This window comes from Oratosquilla oratoria, chromosome 32 (assembly GCF_046742065.1).
Source record: "Oratosquilla oratoria isolate Oo_2021 chromosome 32, ASM4674206v1, whole genome shotgun sequence".
Classification (NCBI taxonomy): domain Eukaryota; kingdom Metazoa; phylum Arthropoda; class Malacostraca; order Stomatopoda; family Squillidae; genus Oratosquilla; species Oratosquilla oratoria.
Genome location: NC_134808.1, coordinates 12,286,408 through 12,309,906, shown reverse-complemented (window position 1 = coordinate 12,309,906; position 23,499 = coordinate 12,286,408). Strand labels below are relative to the sequence as shown.

At 39.1% G+C, this 23,499-nt stretch overlaps 1 protein-coding gene across 6 annotated transcripts in view; it reads right to left on the bottom strand.

Annotated features, from left to right (window-relative positions):
• ClC-c (chloride channel protein 3) overlaps positions 1-23,499 on the bottom strand; it is a 350,410-nt gene that overhangs the window by 70,889 nt on the left and 256,022 nt on the right. For all 6 annotated transcript variants that reach the window (XM_076213815.1, XM_076213817.1, XM_076213820.1 and 3 more), the window contains one exon: positions 8,015-8,133. In XM_076213815.1, the coding sequence (XP_076069930.1) occupies positions 8,015-8,133 (119 nt within the window). The remainder of the gene's footprint in view (positions 1-8,014; positions 8,134-23,499) is intronic.

The following is a 23,499-nucleotide window of genomic DNA, read 5'->3' as shown; positions in this document are numbered from 1 at the left end:
AGTTTATCTATACACCTTTTAATTTTTTCTTTTGTTATATTTACCGTAGTAAGTTTACCCTAGACTTTTCACAGGTTTCAGTTTGGAGTTTCACTTTGAGGTGTTTCGTTTACGAATACCGAGCTAAAATAATTGTTTAAGATATTACACATTCCTTCATTTGAATATTCAAGTTGACCATCAGCAGATAATAGTGGACCAATGTGATTCCTAACAACCTTTTTATCTCTAATGTAACTATAGAATTCTTTGGGATTTTCTTTGGATTTATCAGCGATGTTCATTTCGTATTGTTGTTTTCTTTTTCTTATTGTCTTTTTTAAATCTCTCTGTATTGATACATAACTTTCAGTCATTAGATGCACCCAAGCACTTATATTTCTTATAAGCCTGTCTCTTTTTAGCAATACTTTTTTCACTTTCTTTGTCGAGCCTCTTTGGGCGAGCCTGATTTGGGGGACATCTGTCCTTAAAAGGAATGTAAGTTTGAACCATCTTAGTGAGCGTATTTTGAAATATTTCCCACATCTGATCTACAGGTCTTTTGCTTAATTTTGCCTCCCAATCTGTAAGCTGAAGCTCCTGACGTAGTCCTACGAACTGAGCTTTACTGAAATCGGGTATTTTAGAAACACAAGTATCTATTCTAAAACTTTTTAGGAGTATGAATCTAACTAAGTTGTGATCGCTATTAGCAACAGATTCACTGACTTCTACATCAGTTACTATGCTTTCGCATATCTTGTGGGCTCTTTTACATGCTGAATTAAGTAATTGTCACCAAGAAAATCAATCAAGCGACTACCTATATGGCCATGTTCAAGGGTCATCCAATCAATGTCAGTAAAATTGAAATCACCCATTATCAATAAATCCCGGTTGCAGAAACTAGACAGTTCTTGAAATAACAGTTTGTCGTCTGCTAATGATAATGTCTTTGTCCTATATATTACACCTATATTCATTTTTTGTCCATTTGTTTGGGTTAACTCAACTCACAAAGTATCATATGCATCCTGTTTCACTTTCTCTAAAACACAAGCATGAACATTGTTTTTAATGTACAACAGAACACCCCCACCTTTCTTGTGGTTTCTATCCTGATGAAAGTGTTTAAATCCCGCAATATTAAATTCAGCTTCGAACTCTACCATTTAACCATGTCTCAGTTATTCCTATCATATCGTGATTTTCGCTTTTGACATACGCCTGTATTTCTTGAAATTTGTTCCTAATACTACGGGCATTAAAGTACATGGTTTTAACCCCTTCCATACGGTGCCGCACACGTAGGCGCCATGAGGAGCAAGTGGATTCGCGACGCTGCCATATCGGCATCTTGATTATATTTATTGTAGTTACCCCTGTGTTTTTACATTCTCCCTAATCTGCTCTTAATCCCATTCTCTGTGGTTTTCAAAATTCACGGGTGAAAGAGAGAACGATTGATATAAGCCGTGACTATATTTTATGATGCGAGTATTATTACGACACGTCGTACGGCTGGCATTGGCTGCTGCCCGCGAGATTTAAGTCCCGTAGTGAAGTGGTTAAGAAACTCGTGATTATTTCTTTTTGACACATTTTGAGTTTCAATATTATGTCTTACATTATCATTTTGTTTTTTATTTATACCTTGCTCTATATTATTATTTGGTCCTTCATTGACATTCAATGCCTCATTAAGATTTCTCCCATCAAAATTAACATTTCCCCCATCACGGACATCTACTCGATCACGGTCATCCGATCTCTTTTGTACATTTTGTCCCCCTACGTCACCATGATTCACACCGGCCTCCCGTCGTTCATTGACATTATGTCCGGCATCCCTTCCTAAAATTATATTTTGTCCTCCAGTGACATTATATCCTACCATGATATTTTTTCCTCCACTATAATTACATCCCATCGTGATATTTTGTCTTCCACTGTCATTACATCCCATCATGATATTTTGGCCTTCATTGACATTCTGTCCGGTATCCTTCCTAAAATTATATTTTGTCCTCCAATGACATTATATCCTACCATGATATTTTCTCCGCCATTATCATTACATGCTATCGTGATATTTTGTCCTCCACTATCATTACTTCCCATCTTGATCTTTTGTCCTCCACTGTCATTACATCCCATTGCGACATTTTGTCCTATGACATTACATCCTAATGTAACATTTCATCCTCTACCAACATTATATCCTAAAATTATATTTTGTCCTATACTGGCACATTGTTCTACATTAACCCCTTCCATACGGTGCCGCACACGTAGGCGTCATGAGGAGCAAGTGGATTCGCGACGCTGCCATATCGGCGTCTTGATTATATTTATTGTAGTCGCCCCTGTGTTTTTACATTCTCCCAAATGCGCCCTGAATCCCATTCTCTGTGGTTTTCAAAATTCGCGGGTGAAAGAGAGAACGATCGATATAAGCCGTGACTATATTTTATGATGCGATTATTATTACGACACGTCATACGGCTGGCATTGGCTGCTGCCCGCGAGATTTAAGTCCCGTACCGAAGTGGTTAATGCTATACTCTACACTGTTTTCCCATGTATGTTCTATTTCCCCTTCCCTTTGGGCTTCTACCCTAAAAAAGGAGCTAGTTCATTACAAACTCCCACAATGAGGTTTGTAAGAACATCTTTGCCTCTGCGGGTAAGGTGAATCCCATCAGAAGCGTAAAGGTCATGGCGCCTAGAAAAGAGATACCAAGGATCAAGAAAGTGGTATCCCAATTGTGTGCACAACTGCGATATCCTATCATTGATCCCTATGGCTCTACTGTTCCAACACGAGCCTGCATAGATCCTCGGGAGGATCCCACAGACTACATGACGGCTCCCACGTTCCTTCATCTCCTGAAGGAGGACCTTGTAATTCCGAAAAAGTTCCTCTGATCTCACCCTACCTACATCATTACTTCCCGTATGAACAATCGTAACCGTGTTCTTCCGTCCTTGCTCCCTGATGGAATGGGTACAATCGGCAATCCCATGGCCCGGTTGACATAGAAGCTTGCAACGTCGCTTAGTCTTCCGCTGCAGGATGTCGTCATAGCCTCGCACCATGGAGTCCCCCACCACCAAGAACTCCTGGTTTTCAGCCACTTCATCCTCCAGTAGATTAAAACGATTGGCTAGAACCAGCGGTTGCTCCACAGGGGACACGTCTACCGGCAGTGACAGTAGGGGAAGAAGTGGAACGATCTTTGGGTTGTGGGGAGGGTTCACTCTTCTCAAGGAGCGCACTCCTGAGAAGACGAATTTCCTCCTCACACATTCTGAGATGGACCTCTAGGTTCACGCAACCTTCACAAGCCATTTCGCTCCTCCTTTAGCAATAAAAACAGCAGGGTGAAAAGGTGGCCAACAGATTTCGTCTGGAGGCTCTGAGTCAACCTTAGCAGCCTGGTCAAACCTACCACCAGGGTGAAAGACTACCCCACTGACACTGCTTGCAAGGCCCCCAACTACATCGAAGTGCTGGGCCCTTGGGGAGGTTGACAGAGAAGACTTATTAAAGTGGGATAGAAGAAAAACAAGGGGACATGAAAAGAAACTCACAAAGGATAGTTATAGAAGTGATCTGGAGAAGTAAAAAAAAAAAAAAAAAAAAAAAAAAAATCAATATAGAGTGGATGTCTGGAAGAAATTGGATGAAACAATAGTGTGTGCAAACACCATGCAAGGATTAAAAACAAACTAGATGTTGCGAGATACAAAGACAGGTCACCACAAGCATAGCTCCCCTTTCTGTATAATACTAGATAAATACACAAAAAATTGAAGCTGTAACAAACACAAAACAACTTTACCACTCGTCATCAGAAAGGAAGTCCAGTGATTGAGCTCCGACTTAATGCTTTGTCAAATGAATCAGGAAAAACACCTTGTTGTTGTTTTTCAGGATGTAGGGTTGTGTTCTTGAGTGACCGGTAAGGTATCAAATCCAGTATTTAGAAAAGTATAGTTTTAGCACAAAATGGAGGAAAATAAAGAAAAAAGAATTAATGAACCAACAAAGAGAGGATTACATACAAGTAGAGTGGAGTCACCACTGGGAGTGATCCCAAAGAGAATGTGTATAAGCGTCACTCCAAAGATGACTCAAAGGTATGAAAGCAATGATTTTTCAGGCTTTCAGAGGGAAAGGGGAGCAACAGAAAAAACCATGGATAAAGAAAGAGAAACTAGGGTTAGCAGGGTACTAAGGAATCGAGACATCAACGACTTGATGGAAGAATTAATTTAAAAATAGACTACAGAGCTTTGCAATTAGAGATGTCAAACTTATGCAGAACTCAAGTGGGAGGACTTGGTGGCAGTATTCTTTTCCCCCACCACAGGGAGAAATATTGAAAAGAGGTGATATGATTAACCACTTTGGTACAATAATGCCTACACAGATGTCATGAGACATGAGTGGGTACACAAGGATGCTGGCCTTGGCGTCTTGATTATATATTTTTTGTAGTTGTACACGAGTTACCCCCAGATTCTGTTAACTGGTTTGATCAAGATTTCTGTGTTTATTATTACTCAGAGTAAAAGAGAATGAGTAATACAGCAGTGACTTTATATTTCATAATGCGAGTAGTGTGATGAATTGTACATATGGCATCCAATGCTGTGCACAAGAATTTGACTCCCATTGAAGTGGTTAAATATTCAGATTGCTAAAGGGGACTATATAAACAGAAACTCTTGATTAAGAATAGGGGGGTTTATGAGGTTATGAGAACAAATTAAGGAGGACTATATATGCAACAAAGACCCAAATTTTGTTAGATAAGTAGTGCATATGTATTGCATGAGGGAATGGGGAGGGGTCACTGATTTGGTGAAGTGGCCTTCTTGTGGGTGTCTTGTGTTTTGCTGGATTGCACACACTGTTGCCTCATCCAATCTGTGTGGGAAACTATTTTTTTTCAGATCTCTTCTATAACTATCCTTTTTGAGTATCTTTTCATGTCCTCTTCTTTTTCCTTTATCCCACTTTAATCAATCTTTTCTGTCACGGACTTCCATTCCTTTCATGATTCTGTAAATGGCCAGTAGATCTCCTCTTTTTCTCCTTTGTTCCAGGGTTGGTAGTTCCAGTTTGGACAATCTTTGTTCCTATGTCAATTTTGAAAGTGGTGGTGCCATCTTTGTTGTTGCTCTTTGGATTTTTTCTAATTTATTTATATTCTTTTTTGTGCTGGGTGTCCAAAGTGTTGCAGTGTATTCCAATCTTGGTCTTATCAGCATGATTAATATTTTCTTTACCATTTCCTCATCCAAGTAGCTAAAGGCCACCTTTATTGATCTTAGTAAATTGTAGGTTTCTTTGACTATTTTGCTAATATGCTTGTCTGGTGACATGTCTTTGTTAATAATTACTCCTGGGTCCTTTTCAGAGTTAACTTTTTTTACTTCCTTTGTACCAATTTTATATTGCCCTGATATTTCATTCTTACTAATCCCAAACTCCATTATACTATATTTCTTGATGTTGAAGTTCACTTCTCATTTTTGGCTCCATTCCCAGACATTGTCCAGGTCTCTCTGAAGAGATTCACAGTCTTTTTCTTTAGTTATTTTCTTTAGTAGTTTTGCATCATCTGCAAAGAAGTTCATACAACATTCCACACCTTCATCCATGTCATCTATATATATGGCAAACATTATTGGAGTTAATGTAGAACCTTGTGGGACTCTACTTATCATTTCTTTCCAGGTTGAGTTCTTGTCTCACCCTCATTTTTCTCCCGTTCAAGAAATCTTCCATCCATTTCATTAACTTTCCTTGTACACCTATTATTTCAAGTTTTCTTAGTAACTTTTTGTGTGGTACTTTATCAAATGCCTTTTGTAAATCTAGGAAAGTACAATCACCCCCATCCATCCCTTTTTTATATTATTTCTATTAGCCTTGAGTAAAATCAATTCAAGTTAGTGGTACATAATCTTCCATGTCTAAAGCCAAATTGTTTTGGATTAAGTATATTATTTTCTTCCAGATGTTTAATCAATATACTTTTGATAATTTTTTCACATATTTTAGCTATTGTAATTGTAAGGGAGACCGGTCTATAGTTTGTTGGGTCTTATCTCCCACTTTATATATTGGTACAATATTTGCATTCTTCCAATCTTGTGATACCTTTCCTTCTTTAAGTGAGTAATCAATTATCTTGTATATTTTTTCCATTAGTTCATCTATACATTCTTTTAGTATCCAATTTGCAATTCCATCCAGACCATGTGATTTTTTTTTTTACATCAAGGATTATTATTTGGTCCCTCATTTCTTTCTGTGTCACAATTACTTCTTTCATTGGGAGGGATCTTGTGAGGGTGTTTCTTGTGAGTGTTGCAGTTTTGTTTTTTGTATGATGGCAGTGTGTATATTGTATTGTTTGAGGGAGTGCATTTACCTATTTACCTAGTTGTATTATATGGGAAGAAAGCTATGCTCCTCGTGACCCATCTTTGTATCTTTCAGCAACTAGTTTGTTCTCAAATTCTTGTATAGTCTTTGCACACACCGTTGCCTCATTAAATTTGTTTCAGATATCTACCACTCTGTGTGGGAAACTATTCTTTTTCAGATCTCTTCTATACCTATCCCTTTAGAGTTTCATCAAATTTATCAGTTCTTCCAACAAATCAGTAATATCCCTATATCTTAAGATATTTTGTACCTAGGTTCTCTACGCAACTCCAAACCTCTACCTAAAATTCCACCTCCTTTTGCAAACCCTGAAAATGCATAATTATACAACCTTTGATTAGTTTTTGGGGGGTTCATTCATGCATGATCTTTTTGGTATTACCCCCCAGCAACGATTCCACTCTGCTCAGGGTTTATAAAAGAAAATGGAATACTAGGTAGAGGTTTAGAATTGGAAAAAGAATCAAGGTATAAAAATATCCCAAGAAATCAGGAGAGTACAGAATTGATGAAATAATAATCTGAAAGCTGAATACAGGGCAATGTACAGAGAGGTGAACCAGTTGAAAAGACTGAATGCTGAAACTAATATTCCCACGTTCCAAACAACTTCACTCTTAACCTCAGCCAATTTGCCACCACTTTATCCTGGATAGTAATTTCAAGTCAACAATACTAACACAGACAGATGGTTTGATCTGCATACACAACTTGAAAAGGATGGAAGTCCTCGACAGGGAAGACTTATTAAAGTGGGATAAAAGAATAACAAGAGGACATGAAAAGAAACTCAAAAAGGATAATTATAGATCTGAAAAAGAATAGTTTCCCACACAGAGTGGTAGAGTGGTATCTGGAACAAATTGGATGAGGCAAATGTGTGCAAAATCTATACAAGAATTTAAGAACAAACTAAATGCTGAAAGATACACAGACGGGTCACTACAAGCATAGCTCTCTTCCTGTATAATACAACTAGGTAAATATATATATATACTATTTATCTTATTTATTTATTTATTTATTATTATTATTATTATTTTTTTTTTTTTACTACTCCACAAATTTTACATTATCTGTTTTTCCATCTATTGTACTTGTCTCTTTTTACAAGTTTTTTGTTTGTCTATTCTTGGGCTCATTATGGCAGCACCTCTGGATGGAGGTGAAGGGGTTTCCAGGTTTTTCAAAATGGGCAGCAGGGAGCTGATTGCCTCTGCTATTCATATTATATTATGACCACCACAAGTACCCATCACTGGTCCCTGTTCATATTACACATCAGCACAATATAATAGATTAAAAAAAAAAAAAAAAAAAAAAATTGCATGGTATCCAATATATGGTATACTCAACCCCTTCTATGCTCATGGGTATTTTGTTTTTATTTGTAGTAACCTCATGACAAGGAAGGAGACTGAACCTATACCGATTAACTCCTACATACAAGAGTACTCGTTATTTTGTTCTAACACTAGATGATTTTATTCATCTATATACCTCTTCAGTAAGGAAGAAGTTAAAACACAAAAGAAGGTAGGCAATTCCTACTGTTTTTGAACTTACTATGCTAGCTGTTCCATGGCAATGCCCACCAATCGTCCAATAATGGATCCAATGGCAAGAGAAGGGATGAAAAGCCCACATGGCACCTTGATGCCAAAGGTAAACACTGTCACCACACACTGGAAAATGTAAGTCAAAATAAATATCCACTGCCTCATGAACTTTAATATAGTGGAATATCCAGTCTTTCATTACAGCTATCTTATCAATATACAAACTCACATTCAGGTACAGTGAGACCTCTCACTGTACCTGTGTTTGCGGTGTTTGCAGTGTTTTCGGTGCTGTTGTTTAGTATGTGCAATCACTATGCCACCCAAAAACCACTCCAAAACACCGTAAACACAGCTAATTAGCGTCCGTTAATGAGAGGTCTCACTGTACTTGCAAACTGTCAATGACATGATGGAATGTTGTACAAACAAGCTATATCATGAGAAGTGTTTATAAAGAGTAGAACTGTAGGCAATTTAAAAAAGATCTAGACTATTTTTGCACGGAGTCCTGAATGGGATATGAAGTTCAATAAAAAAAAAAAATAAAAAAAAAATAAAAAAAAAAAATAAAAAAGAGTACTGGAAATAGGCAATGCCAGCAAAAGACCATTTTTAAACTATTCCTTGGGAAGTGAATTCATTGCAAAAGCAATGGAGGAAGACTTGGGAGAGTTCATATGTTCTAAGAAAAATCCTGTCACATGACAGATATATGGACTGCTGCAGAAGATTGAAGTGGCTTTTCGATATATGGATGATCTATGACGAGAAAACTCATTGAAACCCTAATCCATCTAAGATTGGAATACGTGTTAGTGATATACCCCTGACTACCTCCCTTATAAGGGGGAAAAAGCTCTTGATATATAGATAGATAAGTATGTTCTCCAACACAGAGTGAAGGATAAAAGCAAGATTGAGAGAATACAAAAACAGAAAAGCAGGGAGGAGGTGTCATGATATTGGCCAAAAAGGGTCTTAATATGACAAAGATTATTGAAGGCCAAGGCAATGTAGAATTAATTATGATCAAAATGGCTAACAAAACAATGAAAAGTAGAAAATTTGTAGCAGTGTACATACCACCAAAAACACATGTGTGGTCGGACAGCAAACATTCCAAATTATTGGAAGACAGAATGATTGTGCTAAACGAGTTACTGAAAGAGGGTGGAAACATAGTAATCATGGGCGATTTTAATGCAAAAGACATAATCTGGGAAGAAACGATAGTTAAAGGGGGAGATGAACTTTGGAGCAACATTCTACTGGATATGACCATCAAATACACCCTAGCACAATGGGTTAAGGAAAATACTAGATATAGAAACAATGAGGAACCGTCGAAACTATACTTAATACACGTAGGCGTCATGAGGAGCAAGTGGATTCGCGACGCTGCCATATCAGCGTCTTGATTATATTTATTGTAGTCGCCCCTGTGTTTTTACATTCTCTCAAATGTGCCCTGAATCCCATTCTCTGTGGTTTTCAAAATTCGCGGGTGAAAGAGAGAACAATCGATATAAGCGGTGACTATATTTTATGATGCGAGTATTATTACGACACGTCGTACGGCTGGCATTGGCTGCTGCCAGCGAGATTTAAGTTCCATACCGAAGTGGTTAACTTCTGAACCAGATATTGTGAACAAAATGGAGTATAAAATACCAATTGGAAAGAGTGACCATATACTAATAGAGTTCGAATTAAAAGAACAGAACAATGTAGACAGGAATGACAAACACAGAGAAGGGAGATTAATGTACAACAAAACGGATTTTGTTAAATTAAGAAAATGCTTCCAAAACACAAACCAGGATAAATTCTCTAAAGAGGAAACAAAGACTGAAGACAAATGGAACATATTCAAAGAAAAGTACAAGGAAGGAATTAACAAATATGTACCAAAAAAAAGAAACAAATAGAGATTTACATTAAGTGTTGGTTTAACAAAAGGTGTAGTGAGGCTAGAGACAGGAGAAACAAGGCCTGGAAAAAATGGAAAAAAAGGATGAAAAAAACTCCAAATGGCAAACATATATAAAACTTGTGAACGAATATGTGAATATATGCAGGAAAGAAAAAAAATTATGAAAAAGATATTATAGACCAATCTAAACTCTTTTACAGATATATAAATGAAAAACTAAAGGATAAATATGAAATAGTGAAATTGCGTGGAGATAAAGAATATAGATGACTCAGAGATGGCAGAAGTTATGATCATTTTAGATCTGTTTTTACGTTTTTACAATCGAGAGCTTACAATCTTGGGAAGATGGACAACAAGAAAGTTCACCCACGATGAAAGAAATAAAGGTAACACAAAAAGAAATAAAGAGACCAGATAAAAAACCTAGATGTCAGGAAATTGCATGGACCAGATGGAATTACAAATTAGATACTGAAAGAGTGTATAGATGAACTGACACATAAACTATACAAGATAACTGGCTTCTCACTCAAAGAGGGAAAGGTGCCGCAAGATTGGAAAGATGCAAACATAGTACCAATATATAAAGGAGGAAATAAGGAGGATCCTAAAAACTTCAGACTGGTATCCCTTACAAGCACAGTAGCAAAAAATATGTGAAAAGGTCATCAGAAACAAATGGACCAAACACTTGGAAGAAAATAAAATAATAAACCCCAAACAATTTGGCTTTAAAAGTGGAAGATCATGCACCACAAACCTAATCTGCTTTTACTCAAGATTAATTGAGATAATACAAGAAAGAGATGGCTGGGCAGTTTGTGTCTTTTTGGATTTGCAGAAGGCATTCAACAAAGTACCACATAAAAAATGAATAGGAAAAATTGAAATTATACGAGGAATACAAGGTAAACTGCTGGAATGGATGAAGGATTTCCTAACTGGGAGAAAAATACAACTAGGTAAATACATACAAACTCCTCTCTTATGTTCCATGTTTCTGTTCTGTACAGTGCTGTCGGCACAATCAGTCCTTCATATAACCTTCTCTTAGCATCAATTCCCAGATGTCTATTTCTCATTACACTTTTTTAATCCAACAAGGCATTTACTTGCTTCTCTCAATCTGTATTCTATCTCCACCCCCACTCCTCCTTTTCCTGATGAATAAATATTTGTAATAGCTTTGAAGGTGATACAGCCTAAGCTGGAAGAACATATGAATTCAAGGCTAAATATGATAACACTGGTTTACCTTTTTTTCTGAGGCAAGGATGTGATTTTTTTCTATTTTCATTTGTTTATTTATTTTATTTATCTATTTATTTTTCAATAATTTTAATGAGGTGAATTCAAATTTCTGAACAGTTTTGTTCTATGACCTCTAGTTTTTCTGCTTTCATATATCCCAGATTATACTGCATATAAATTCATAATATATTGTGCTTATTTAATGTCTTCTGATTACATATTACAGAAAAAACAGCATAGGTACAGAACATTGATGGAACTAAATTACTTGGATAACTCAATAAATCATAGTTAAGCAGACAGGAACAAGTTTTATTGGACAATTTTGCATGCTTTGGCTCTGGGATGCTACACAAGTGCATCCAGTAGAAGTCCCCCATCATGATAGGGTTTCACTTGCCTTGGTAGTTTCTCTCCATCTCAGTAATATTTTGATAGAACCTTTTATCACTCACTGCTCTGAGGTTTGGAGGGAAGAAGTTGACATGGGAATGGAGAGAGTGAATTTTTAGTGACATTCTGTATCACATATCTTCATAAGACTGTAACAACTTCTCAATACACTCTTGGTAATCTTGTACCCATGTGTTACCAAGGAAGCCATGGCAGACTCACTTGAATGTTTTCCATGGTCTCAGTTCCTTTAAGGTAAGAAGCTCTTCAAAGGTTTTATTCTGCAGTATCTCTTGGATCAGAGGTCCGACATAGATACCCTCTTTGAGCTTAGCAGAACTCAGAACTGGGAATAGTGTACAAGTCTTGCAGTACCTTTCCTTCTTTGATTTAGTAATATATTGTCTTATATATTTTGTCCGCTAATTCATCTACACATTCTTTTAGTATCTAGTTTGCAATTTCGTCCAGGCCATGTGATTTTCTGAAATCAAGGCTTATTATTTGACCCCCATCAGCGGTATTGGCTGCATGTTATTGTAGCAAAGTAGCATGCAGCTGATACTTTAGGGTCTATATGGGGTGCCCCTATGGACCAGAGTCCCACATCATTTTGTCTGTGATAAAGAAATGATGTTCATAGAGAAATGATGACACTTTTATACTACGACTATCCCTCTGTTATGCTGTCCCCCAACCCCTTGTTACTGTCCTGTACCATTTCTCTGAATATTCATTTCCTTTTTTAGCCGACCCTGTGGTGGGGGAAGAGAATGCTACCACCAAGTCTTTCCACTTGAGTCGTAAAAGGCGACAAAAAACGGGACGGGGGATGGGATTAGGAATCCTACTACCTGTAGCCCCAAAAGGGGACATTCCTAAAAAAAGAAGAAAAGGCATAAGAGGGTCTGGGAGTTTTCCAACCAGTACCCTAAGGTTTGGGTCTTTTAATGTGCGTGGATGTGGTACAGATGAGAGTAAAAGGGAAGAGATAGGCAGTATGTTTGTGAGAAGAAAGATGGATGTGCTGGCTTTGAGTGAAACAAAAATGAAAGGAAAGGACAACTGTGAGTTTGGGAGTGTAGCTGGGAGGTACTCAGGAGTGAAGAGGGGACGAGGGAGAGAAGGGGTGGCTATACTAGTAAGTGAAGAGATAAGTAAGCGGGTAGTGGAGTGGAAGGAGGTTTCATCAAGGTTGATGTGGATGAAGGTGAAGATGGGGAGATGTGGGTTTGTGTAAGTGCATATGGACCTGGTAGTGAGAAGTGTGTAGAGGAAAAAAGAGGCTTTTTGGGTAGATATAAACAAGTGCATAGAGGGATTAGGGAGAAATGTCAATGTAGTTGTATTGGGAGACCTTAATGCTAGGGTAAGAAATTAACCAATAGACGGAGTGATTGGGAAGTATGGAGTTCCAGGTAAAAATCATAGTGGAGAAATGATGGTGGAGATGTGTTTTGAAAGAGAGTTGATGATAGCAAATACAGTGTTTAGGAAGAAAGTCAAGCATAAGTACACATGGGAGAGGGTGGTGGATGGAAGGGTGGCAGATAGAGCATTAATGGACTATATAGTGGTGACCAGGAGTATGGTAGGAAGAGTTAAGGATGTACATGTGCTAAGGGGAGAGAGTGGGGGAATATCAGATCATTTTCTGGTGGAAGGTAAATTGAGAGTGGAGAATAGGTGGAGAAAGAGGAAAAGGGCAGAAGGTAGAGAGGTACTTAGAGTGAACTGCTTAAATGAGAAAAAAAAGGAGAATTGAGTATAAGAAGCTGAAAGAGGAGTGGGAGGGAGTAAAGGATAGAGTAGAGCTAGGAGTGGAGGAGGAATGGGGATAGTTCAAGGAGGGAGTCATAAGGTGTGCAAAGATGGTGTGTGGAACAAGGAGGGCAGGAGGAAATAGAAGGAAGGGTAGTGAGTGGTGGGATGAGGAAGGAAAGAAAGGTGTAGAAGAGAAAAAGCAGGCATTCATAGATTGGCTACAAATTAGGATGAGGGAATCATATGAGAGGTACAAAGTAAAGAGAAGGGAAGTTAAGCATAAGATAAAGGAAGCAAAGAGGAGACCAAATGTGAAATGGGGTAAGAGTATGACTGAAAATTTTGAAAGCAATAAAAAATGTTTTGGAAGGAAATTAAAAGAGAATGAGGAGGCAAATCAAGTAGAGAAGAAAAGGTAAAAGGTGCAGATGGAGAGATGATAAAGGAAGAGAAGGCAGTGAGAGGAAGGTGGGCAGAGTATTTTAGGGAGTTGCTAAATGTGAAGGAGGATAGGGAGGGAAAGGTAGTTGTAGTGGGAAGCACTAAGAAAATGAGAGTGACGAGTGAGGAAAATGGAGGAGAAATAGGGAAGAATGAAGTGAAAGCAGCTGTTAAGATGATGAGAGCAGGTAAGGCACCTGGGTTGGATGGATGCCATGCAGAATGTCTGAAGAAAGGAGGTACAGTTATGGTGGACTGGCTGGTGAGGTTATTTAATGTTTATTTAAGAGAGGGTAGAGCGCTGGAGGACTGGAAGAGTGCCTGTATAGTTCTGCTTTACAAGGGAAAAGGGGACAAGTGTGAGTGTAGTAGTTTCAGAGGCATCAGCTTGTTGAGTGTAGTTGGGAAGGCTTATGGGAGGGTCTTGATTGAGAGGAATAAGAGAGGAACAGAGGGAGTAATTGGTGAGGAACAGTGTGGGTTTAGGACAGGTAGGGATTGTGTAGATAAGATTTATGTGGTAAGACATATGTGAGAAAGCTATAGGAAAAGGTAAGGATGTTTTTTTGGCTTTCATGGATCTGGAAAAGGCTTACGACAGGGTAGACAGGAAGACAATGTGGGAGGTACTGCAGATATATGGGATAGGAGGAAAGCTGTTAAGAGCAGTCAAGAGTTTTTACGAGAGTAGTAGAGCTTATGTTAGGATTAGAAATGGAGAGAGTGAATGGTTTGAGGTAAAGGTGGGACTTTGTCAGGGATGTGTTATGTCACCCTGGCTGTTCAATGTTTACATGGATGGGGTGGTGTGAGAGGTGAATGCAAGGGTAGTGGGTCAGGGGTTAGAGATGATTAAAGAAAATGGAGAAAAGTGGGAGGTGAGCCAGTTGTTGTTTGCTAATGACACTGCACTTGTAGCAGGATCAGAAGGGATTGAGGAAGTTAGTGACAGAGTTTGGGAGAGTGTGTGAAAGAAGGAAGCTGCAGATAAATGTGGGCAAAAGGTGATGAGATGTACAAGGGGAGAGAGTGACAGCAGGCTGGAAGTGAGCATTAAGGGTGAAAGACTGGAGGAAGTGGATAGTTTTAGATAATTGGGTGCAAATGTGGCAGGAAAGGGAGGAGTGGGGGTGGAGGTAGAATGTAAATTGAGAGAAGCGAGTAAATGTCTTGGTGGATTAAAAAGTGTAATGAGGAATAGACATCTGGGAATGGATGCTGAGAGGAGGTTATATGAAGGAGTGATTGTGCCAACAGCATTGTATGGGGCAGAAACATGGAACATGAGAGAGGAAGAGAGAAGGTAGTTTGAATGTGTTTGAGATGAGGTGTCTGAGAAGTATGATGGGGGTTACTAGGCTAGATAGAGTGAGAAATGAGGTGAGGAGGAGGAGAACAGGGGTGGAAAGGGAACTGGGAGATAGGGTTGATGAAAGAGTATTAGGATGGTTTGGACACATGGAAAGAATGAGTGAAGAAAGATTAGTAAAGATGTGGAAGGCAGATGTGGAGGGAATGAATATGAGGGGGCGTCCTGGGATGAGATGGATGGATGGGGTGAAAGGGGCATTACAAAAGAGAGGAATGTCTGAGGAGGAAGGATGGGAGAGGACAGAATATAGGGGTGAATGGAGAGGGGTTGTGTATAGATGATGCTGTGATGCATGAGGGGGAGTGGGTGGGGGATGGGGGGTGAGGAAGTATGAGAAAAAAAATTGATGCAGACTGAAGGGATTTCTGCCTGTCTTCTCCTTTTCTGCATGGGGGGATGGAGAGGGGGGTCGCTGAATTTATAAAGCAGCCTTGCTGTGAATGTGCTGTATCTTGCGACACTGCTTCTGACCCAGGGCAGTGGACAGGATGCAGGGATGAACTGTCATCTAGGAGGTGCCAAGAGGGAGAAAGGGGGGTGGAGGGGAGTGGAATATATAGGAAATGGAATGGGTGGGAGTGGTTTCTATGCCTTTTTCTTTTTGGCTACCCCCTGTGTAGGGGGAAAAAGCCTTTGGTATGTATTTCTTTCTGTGTCACAATTATTTCTTTCATTGGGGAGGGGGATCTTTCTCCCTTTCCTTCATCTCAATTGTGTGTAATTTAATTTGTGAATACAGATTTGAAATGTTTGTTGATAAGTTCAGCCATTTCTATATCTTGTATATATTCAGTATTCCCTTGATGTAGTCTCATTATTTCTTGATTAGGCCAAGCTTGATATGAGGAGGAGTAAGAAGCACCTTGTCCATGTCCACCAGAGGATTTTCTTGGACACTGTGTTCAACATGCTTGAAAGTGCTTCTAGGCTCCCAGTCCTTCTGCTTGTAGTGCTTAGACACATTCTGTCCCAGAAACAGATAAAGTAACAGTACTTTGTAAAATCTGCTTGTATACACATAAGGAGCCCAATGACCTTGAGGTCCCTGGAGGGCTTCACTGGAACTGGTTGTACTTGACTACTTCCAAAGGAATTTCATGTTGTCATACAACTCCTTCAGATGGACTGAGTGGACATTGGGGATGTTGGGTTATATAATTCCTTTTAAAAAGACCACAATTCCTAAAAAATTATGGTTAAAGAAAGAACACTATGTCCTATATAGGACACATCTGGTAGCCCTGTATACATGTACAGATTTACATACACATATATATATCTTAAAATCTGAAGTAATGAGTGAAAACAGGTTTCATTTCTGATATGAGCACCCCAAAATTAGACTAGAACAACTACCTTTATGCTTGCCTCATTTCCTCTGTAAACCAGTAATTGGAAATCAAGGATATAGAATAAGTTGGAGCTGTACAAGAATTTGAGGCTACATACATACAAAGGATTACAAAGGCAAAGCATGCCGACAGGAGACCTTTTGATCCATATCTAGGTCGGATGCAAAAAAAAAAAAAAAAAAAAAAAAAAAAAAAAAAAAAAAAAAAAAAAAAAAAAAAAAAAAAAAAAAAAATAAAACTATAACAAATTAAAACTATAACAATGTAAATAACAATTAAATTCATAAATAAATGCATTGGTATAGCTGAATAACAAACAGGTAAATAGTAAATGATAATAAATTGACATATAACTAATAATAAATGAAAATCAGACAGACAAATTATAACAAAACAAAAACAAATAATATAACATAAATTATAATAATTACAGCATCTTACTTAGGTATTTATCTAAATGATTCTTAAAGCTTCGAACTGAACTACATTGCACTACCTGTGCAGTAAGTTTATTCCATTCATTAACTACACGGTTGGCAAAGTTGTTTCTACCTACTTCCAAATTGAATCTATTTCCGGACAGTTTGAGACCATTGTTTCTTGTCTGATTCTCATTCAATGTGAAAATTTTGTCACTTTTGATGTTGTCAATTCCCTTTAAAATCTTAAAGACCTGTATCAAGTCACCTCTGAGTCTACGCTTTTTTAGGGAAAACAGATTCATGTGCTTAAGTCGATTTTCGTATGATTTATTTTTGATATTTGGAATCAGTTTTGTGGCTCACCGTTGTGCTTTTTCCAGTCTGTCAATGTCTTTAATGAGATTCGGTGACCATACGGAAACAGCATATTCCAAATGTGGACGAACTAACGATTTATATAGCTTGTTAATGAGTGATGGACTTTTGAAATCAAAAGATCGCGCAATCAATCCCAGAATCTTATTTGCTTTCTCAGAGGCTGAAATACACTGCTTGGATGATTTGAGGTCGTTACTGATAATTACGCCGAGATCTTTTTCACTATCCACTTTTGTTAACGAATTTCCAAATAACTTGTAATCGTACTTGCTGTTATTTTTACCTATGTGCATTACCTTGCATTTACTTGTGTTAAATTTCATTAGCCACTTTTCAGACCATTGCTGTAATTTATCTAAATCTTCTTGAATATCTAATTGGTTTGAGTGATCATTTGCCACTCCGCACAGTTTTGTATCATCAGCAAATTTGGAAACAGTAGATTTTAGCCCATGGTCTATATCATTTATATATACTATGAATAGAAGTGGCCCAAGAACGGAACCCTGAGGAACTCCACTTGCAACACTTTTCCATCCAGAAGTTTTTCCATTTAAAACAACTCTCTGTTTTCGACCTTTCAACCAATTACTAGTCCAACCTAATAGGCTACCACTTATTCCATGCAAAGCTAATTTAGTAAGTAGTCTTTCGTGTGGGACGGTATCAAAAGCTTTTGCAAAGTCTAGATATATTAAATCTATATTGTTTCTTTTGTCATAATTCGAGACAACTGTGTTGTAGAATTCGAGTAAGTTAGTCACGCAAGAACGTTTCCGTCTGAAACCATGTTGGCTATCATTTATCAAACGGTTACTTTCTAAATGATATTCGATAGCATCTCTGATGATAGTTTCCATTATTTTTCCTACGATCGAAGTCAAACTTATAGGCCTATAGTTATTTGGTTTCTTTTTGTCACCTTTTTTGAATATGGGAGTAACGTTAGCTAGCTTCCATTCTCTTGGGACATCTCCGGATATGATGGATTTCTTGAAAATAATTTCTAATGGAACAACAATCTCATTTTTCATTTCCTTTAAGATTCTTGGATGCCAACCGTCAGGCCCTGGTGTTTTATTAACTTTGAGTTTGTCTATACACCTTTTAATTGTTTCTTTTGTTATATTTACCGTAGTGAGTAAGTTTACCCCAGACTTTTCACAGGTTTCAGTTTGGAATTCACTTTGAGGTGTTTCGTTTACGAATACCGAGCTAAAATAATTGTTTAAGAGATTACACATTCCTTCATTTGAATATTCAAGTTGACCGTCAGCAGATAATAGTGGACCAATGTGATTCCTAACAACCTTTTTATCTCTAATGTAACTATAGAATTCTTTGGGATTCTCTTTGGATTTCTCAGCGATGTTCATTTCGTATTGTCGTTTTCTTTTTCTTATTGTCTTTTTTAAATCTCTCTGTATTGATACATAACTTTCAGTCATTAGATGCACCCGAGCACTTATATTTCTTATAAGCCTGTCTCTTTTTAGCAATACTTTTTTCAGTTTCTTTGTCGAGCCACTTTGGGCGAGCCTGATTTGGGGGACGTCTGTCCTTAAAAGGAATGTAAGTTTGAATCATCTTAGTGAGCGTATTTTGAAATATTTCCCACATCTGATCTACAGGCCTTTCGTTTAATTTTTCCTCCCAATCTGTAAGCTGAAGCTCCTGACGTAGTTCTATGAACTGAGCTTTACTGAAATCGGGTATTTTAGAAGCACAAGTATCTATTCTAAAATTGTTTAGGAGTTTGAATCTGACTAAGTTGTGATCGCTATTTGCAACAGATTCACCGACTTCTACATCAGTTGCCATGCTTTCGCGGCTAGTGATCAATAAATCGAGTAAGATTCCATATCTTGTGGGCTCTTTTACATGCTGAATTAAGTAATTGTCACCAAGAAAATCAATCAAGCGACTACCTATATGGCCATATACCAAGGCTTTTTCCCCCTTACAAGGGAGGTAGCAAAAAAGGAGAGGCATAAAATCATTCCCACCCATTTCATCCCTGAATACATTCCACACTCCTCCACCCTCCCTCTTATCTTAGCACCTCCTGGATGACGGGTCATCCCTGCACCTTGTCCACTTCCCTGGGTCAGAAGCAGTGTCGCAAGACACAGCACATCCACAACAAGGTCGCTTCATTAAATCGGCGACTCCCCCTCCCCCTCTCCGTCCCCCCAAGCATAAAAGGAGAAGACGGGGAGAAACCCTTCAGGCTGCGTCAAATTTTGCTCACACATACTATCTCACCCCCCATCCCCCCACCCATTCCACCTCATGCATCACATTCTACCTCCACTTTCACTCCACCTTTTCCTGCCACATTTGCACCCAAGTATCTAAAACTATCAACTTCCTCCAGTCACTCTCCCTTAATGCTCACTTCCAGTCTACTGCCACTTTCACCCCTTGTACATCTCATCACCTTACTTTTACCCACATTTATCTTTAGCTTTCTTCTATCACATACTCTCCCAAACTCTGTCACCAACTTCCTCAATCCTGTCACAAGCGCAGTGTTGTCCGCAAACAACAGCTGGCTCACCTCCCACTTTCCTCCATTTTCTTTAACCATCTCCAACCCCTGACCCACTACCCTTGCATTTACCTCTCGCACTACCCCATCCATGTATAAGTTGAACAGCCAGGGCAACATAACGCATCCTTGACGAAGTCCCACCTTTACCTCGAACCACTCACTCTCTATAATTCTAATCCTGATACAAGCTTTACTACTCTCATAAAAATTCTTGACAGCTCCCAGAAGCTTTCCTCCTATCCCATATATCTGCATAACCTCACATGGTGCCTTTATGTCTACCCTATCGTAAGCCTTTTCCAGATCCATAAAAGCCAAAAAAATATCCTTCCCCTTTCCTATAGCTTTCTCACATATTTGTCTTACCACAAAGATCTGATCTACACAACCTCTATCTGTCCTAAATCCACACTGTTCCCCACCAATTACTCCTTCTGTTCCTCTCCTAATCCTCTCAATCAAGATCCTCCCATAAGCCTTCCCAACTACACTTAACAAGCTAATCCCTCTGAAACTACTACATTCACACTTGTCCCCTTTTCCCTTGTAAAGTGGAACTATACAGGCACTCCTCCAGTCCTCCGGCACTCTACCTTCTCTCCAGCAAACATTAAATAATCTCACCAGCCAATCCACCATCACTGTACCTCCTTTTTTTTAGACATTCTGCATGGCATCCATCCAGACCAGGTGCCTTACCTGCTTTCATCATCTTAACAACTGCCTTCACTTCATCCTTCCTAATTTCTCCATTTTCCTCACTCATCACTCTCATTTTCTTAGCATTTCCCACTGCAACTATCTTTCCCTCCCTATCCTCCTTCACATTTAGCAACTCCCTAAAATATTCTGCCCATCTTCCCCTTACTGCCTTCTCTTCCATCATCATCTCTCCATCTGCACCTTTTACCTTTTCTTCTCTACTTGATTTGCCTCCTCTTCCTCTCTTAATTTCTTTCCAAAACATCTTTTTATTACTTTCAAAGTTATCTGTCATACTCTTACCCCACTTCACATCTGCTCTCCTCTTTGCCTCCTTTACCTTTTGAGGCTAGGTATGATAATTTGGAGACTAGGAGATTTACCTAAATGGAGAATGGTTTGTATATCAATGATGTTGTGATGCATGAGGTGGAATAGGCGGGGGGATGGGGGGTGAGGTAGTATGTGTGAGCAAATTTTGACGCAGCCCGAAGGGTTTCTCCCCGTCTTCTCCTTTATGCATGGGGGGACGGAGAGGGGGGGTTGCCGATTTAATGAAGCGGCCTTGCTGTGGATGTGCTGTGTCTTGCGACACTGCTTCTGACCCAGGGAAGTGGACAAGGTGCAGGGATGACCCGTCATCCAGGAGGTGCTAAGATAAGAGGGAGGGTGGAGGGGTGTGGAGTGTATTCAGGGATGGAATGGGTGGAAATTATTTTATGCCTTTTCCTTTTTGGCTACCTCCCTTGTAAGGGGGAAAAAGCCTTCGTATATGTATGTATTTACCTACTTGTAGTATACAGGAAAGGAGCAATGCTCATTGGGTACTGTCTCCTATTCTCTTATCTTCTTACCTACCTAGATCAAATTCATGTACAAAACTGTGATCAAAGAATCAAAGTAAGATTTCCTCCATTGAAGAAGTTAAATATTACTCAGGATGAAATATGGAATCAAATATCAAAGCTTGATGTTAACAAATCACATGGCCCAGACGGAGTTGCAAACTGGATACTGAAGGAATGTATAGATGAACTAGCAGGAAAAATATATAAAATAATTGAATGCTCACTCAAAGAAGGAAAACTACCAGGAGACTGGAAAAATGCCAATATAGTGCCAATATATAAAGGGGGAAATAAGGAAGACCCAACAAATTATAGACCGGTGTCTCTAACGAGTACAAATATTCAAAATTTGTGAGAGAATCATCAAAGATAGATGGACAAAATATCTGGAGGAGAATAATATACTGAACCTGAGGCAATTTGAATTCAGACAAGGAAGATCATGTACCACTAATTTAATTTGTTTCTATACAAGATCAATACATATATTGCAAGAAAGAAATGGCTGGGCAGACTGTACCTTCCTGGACTTACAAAAGGCATTTGATAAGGTACCACGCAGTGCTAGCTCCGCTGCCACTAACACTTTCAGTCACTTACATTATTCATCTGTAGGCCCCATGCCACTTCCTTCTCTTAAATTTGTTTCCACCAAATCTTCTTTAAAAAGTTAGTTATGTTTGTTACATATATATACCAAGGCTTTTTCCCCCTTACAAGGGAGGTAGCCAAAAAGGAAAAGGCATCAAATCATTCCCACCTATTCCATCCCTGAATACACTCCACACCCCTCCACCCTCCGTCTCATCTTAGCACCTCCTGGATGACGGGTCATCCCTGCACCTTGTCCACTGCCCTGGGTCAGAAGCAGTGTCACAAGACACAGCATATACACAGCAAGGCCGCTTCATTAAATCGGCAACCCCCCCTCTCCGTCCCTCCATGCATAAAGGAGAAGACGGGGAGAAATCCCTTCAGTCTGCATCAAATTTTGCTCACACATACTATCTCACCCCCCATCCCCCCCGCCCATTCCACCTCATGCATCACAACATCATCCATATACAACCATTCTCCATTCACCCCTGTCTTCTGTCCTCTCCTGTCCTTCCTCAACAGATATTCCCCTCTTCCCCAAAGCCCCCTTCACCACATCCATCCACCTCATCCTAGGACGTCCCCTCATGTTCACTCCCTCCACATCTGCCTTCCATACCTGTTTTACTAGTCTTTCTTCACTCATTCTTTGTGTCCAAACCATCCTAATACTCTTTCATCAACCCTATCTCCCAACCCCCTTTCCACCCCTGTTCTCCTCCTCACCTCCTCATTTCTCACTCTATCTAGCCTAGTAACCCCCATCATACTTCTCAGACACCTCATCTCAAACACATTCAAACTCCTTCTCTCTTCCTCTCTTATACTCCATGTTTCTGCCCCATACAGTGCTGTTGGCACAATCACTCCTTCATACAGTCTCCTCTTAGCATCCATTCCCAAATGTCTATTCCTCACCACACTTTTTAATCCACCAAGGCATTTACTCGCTTCTCTCAATCTACATTCTACCTCCACCTTCACTCCACCTTTTCCTGCCACATTTGCACCCAAGTATCTAAAACTATCCACTTCCTCCAGTCGCTCCCCCTTAATGCTCACTTCCAGTCTACTGCATCTTGATCGGGTGAATTAAAACGGAGATAGTTTTTCTTCTTTTCTACAATTATATTACACTTGGATATTCAAGCTACACCAAGGGACTCCCACCTGGGATCCTTGTACACCCAGCAAGCCAAGTCTGCTTTGATGTCACTATTTAATTCATCCAATAACTTTGAACATTACAAGTAAGTGCCACCCTTTAAAGGCATGAATTTACCTCCATGCACCAATAATTTCTCTCCTCCTCCACCCTTTTCTCCAATCAGAGAGGCTGTTATACTGTCTCAAGCAATACTGTTTATGCAAGCACTTCTGTCACAAGCGGAATGTGGCTCAATGTTTGCATTTCGTCACATCATCACCTCTATCGATACTCTAGCATATGTTTATAAACATTGGACGGCAAGCGAGAAT